The following is a 2,500-nucleotide window of genomic DNA, read 5'->3' as shown; positions in this document are numbered from 1 at the left end:
TGGATTTATCTGTCTGTCTGTCTGTCTGTCTGTCAGTCTTTCTAGAGAGAGAGAGAGAGAGAGAGAGAGAGAGAGAGAGAGAGAGAGAGAGAGAGAGAGAGAGAGAGAGAGAGAGAGAGAGAGAAGAGAGAGAGAGAGAGAGAGAGAGAGAGAGAGAGAGAGAGAGAGAGAGAGAGAGAGAGAGAGAGAGAGAGACTTTTTTACGCATATTGAGACAAAAGTTTACATATCAAATGGATGAGGCACCTTTGGTTATTCTCACCCTATTCTTATGTGGGCTTACCTTTCACCTAAAAAACTTGGGTAAATTAACAGATGAAAATATGGAATACTTAGAATGAAGAAAACACAAGTATTATGAGTCAATAGTTTACAAATTGGTAGAATAATATAACTCAATAAATTTCCACCCTCATTTATTGATCTCCCTCCGATTGTTGAGTGAAATGTTTGAAAGGGAATGGGGGAAGTGAGAGAGGGAAAGAGAAAGAGAGAGAGAGAGAGAGAGAGAGAGAGAGAGAGAGAGAGAGAGAGAGAGAGAGAGAGAGAGAGAGAGAGAGAGAGAGAGAGAGAGAGAGAGAGAAGGAGAGAGGGAAAGAGACAGGTGAAAGAGATGAGAAAGCGAGACGGAGACAGACAACACAGCCAGCGAGAGGCCATCCGCACACGCAGACGGCACCAGAGTGGGCTCAGCCAGACTCCTGCCGCCCAAGGTCTATATGAGTCCTTATATAGACCTTGTTCCCGCCTACCCTGAGCGACTGGTTCCTGGTGACGCGCACGTTGACGGTCACGGGGACCAGGAGATAGTAGGTGAGTCGGTCCCAGATCTGCACGGCGGTGAGGGCGGTGCAGACCAGGAGCGCCAGGGCCCACACGGCGCGCTGCCACCAAGGGCACCGCGCCCCGCACACCCGCGACATGCCTGAGGGAATGTTTCACGACGGTAACATGATGCTTGGGGTTTTACTGAAAGAAAGGCAGTAGTGTATGCAAGCCTAAATTATGTAGGCTATACTTATATGCATACATATACAAATACACACACACATATGTGTGTGTATATATATATATATATATATATATATATATATATATATATATATATATATATATATACATATATGTAAGACTATAATCATTGCAGTAGTAAAACAATTTTTACCCTGAAGCAACAACCGTGTAGAGAAGATATGAAAGAGAACGAATATCCTCTACGTCTTCGTCGGAAATGCATGTACTTCTGACGAAGGAATATTCGAAACCGGTCGAATACGTCTCTTGTTTTGCGAAGACATTCGTTCTCATCCAAACCTCGTCTACTTCTGTCAACGTGGACGCGGTTCCAACCCAGGCGCGGTGACGTCACCCACTCACCCGTGATGGAAACGTCGGCGAAGCGCTTTCCGGGCGCACGGCGCTGCTGGCACCCGCCGCCGCCCGCCCCGTCGGCTGCCGGCGGGGGCGCGGCCAGGGGCTTCGCCAGCTCCCCCTCGTGGCTCTCGCCCCCTGTCATGGCTGCTGGCGGCGGTCCTGTCGCCGGCGACCCTGAGGGAGAAGGCGTGGCTTAGGGACAGGGGCACGGGCGGGGGGGGGGGGGGGGGGGGGCTCTCGTTCCATTTGTTATCATTTTGCTAATAATGATAATAATGACATTAATAATGATGATAATGATGAAAATGGTGGTAATGATAAAGATATATATATATATATATATATATATATATATATATTACTCCTATTACTACTCCTATTATTATTATCATACCTATTATCAACTCCTATTATTATTATCATACCTATTATTAATATTGTTATTATCGTTGTTGTTGTTGTTGTTAACATTATCAATTTTTGGTCACTATCATTACCATTATTGTTTTTATCATCATCAGTTTCATTATCATTATAATAATACTATCATTATCATCATTATCAATGTTGTTGTTTTAGTTATTGCTATCATCATTATTATTAGTATTATTATCATTACTATTGTTATTTGAAATTATCATTATCATTGTTATTACTTTTATTATTATCATCATTATCATTATGATTATCGTTATTGTTATCATCGCCATTATGAGCATTAACATATACATCAAAATTGATATCGTTGTTCTTATTATGATTATTGTTCTTTATCATCATTATCGTTATTATTATTATTATTATTATTATTATTATTATCATTATCATTTTTGTTATCATTATCATTATTATTATTATCATTATTATTATCATTGTTGTTATTATCATTATCATTATTATTTAATTTTTTTGAAATTATTATTATCATTATTACTGTTATTATTATTATCATTATTATTATTATTATTATTATTATTATTATTATTATCATTATTATTATTATTATTATTATTATTATTATTATTATTATTATTATCATCATCATTATTATCATTATTATTATCGTAATCATTATTAATATTACTATCATTATCATTATCATCATTATTATCATTGTCATCACTGT

At 38.2% G+C, this 2,500-nt stretch overlaps 1 protein-coding gene across 1 annotated transcript in view; it reads right to left on the bottom strand.

The window, feature by feature from the left end:
• The window catches only part of LOC113809192 (acid-sensing ion channel 1B), a 15,813-nt gene extending 14,271 nt beyond the window's left edge, over positions 1-1,542 (bottom strand). Inside the window, exons 1-2 of the mRNA XM_070118568.1 lie at positions 1,378-1,542; positions 753-925 (exon numbers count right to left, since the gene is read on the bottom strand). Of these exons, the coding sequence (XP_069974669.1) occupies positions 753-925; positions 1,378-1,516 (312 nt within the window). The 5' untranslated portion in view covers positions 1,517-1,542. The remainder of the gene's footprint in view (positions 1-752; positions 926-1,377) is intronic.
• Positions 1,543-2,500: the final 958 nt, after the last annotated feature.

Source organism: Penaeus vannamei, chromosome 42 (genome assembly GCF_042767895.1).
Source record: "Penaeus vannamei isolate JL-2024 chromosome 42, ASM4276789v1, whole genome shotgun sequence".
Lineage (NCBI taxonomy): Eukaryota > Metazoa > Arthropoda > Malacostraca > Decapoda > Penaeidae > Penaeus > Penaeus vannamei.
The sequence above is the reverse complement of the archived record's forward strand: the minus strand, read 5'-3'. Positions and strand labels throughout refer to the sequence as shown.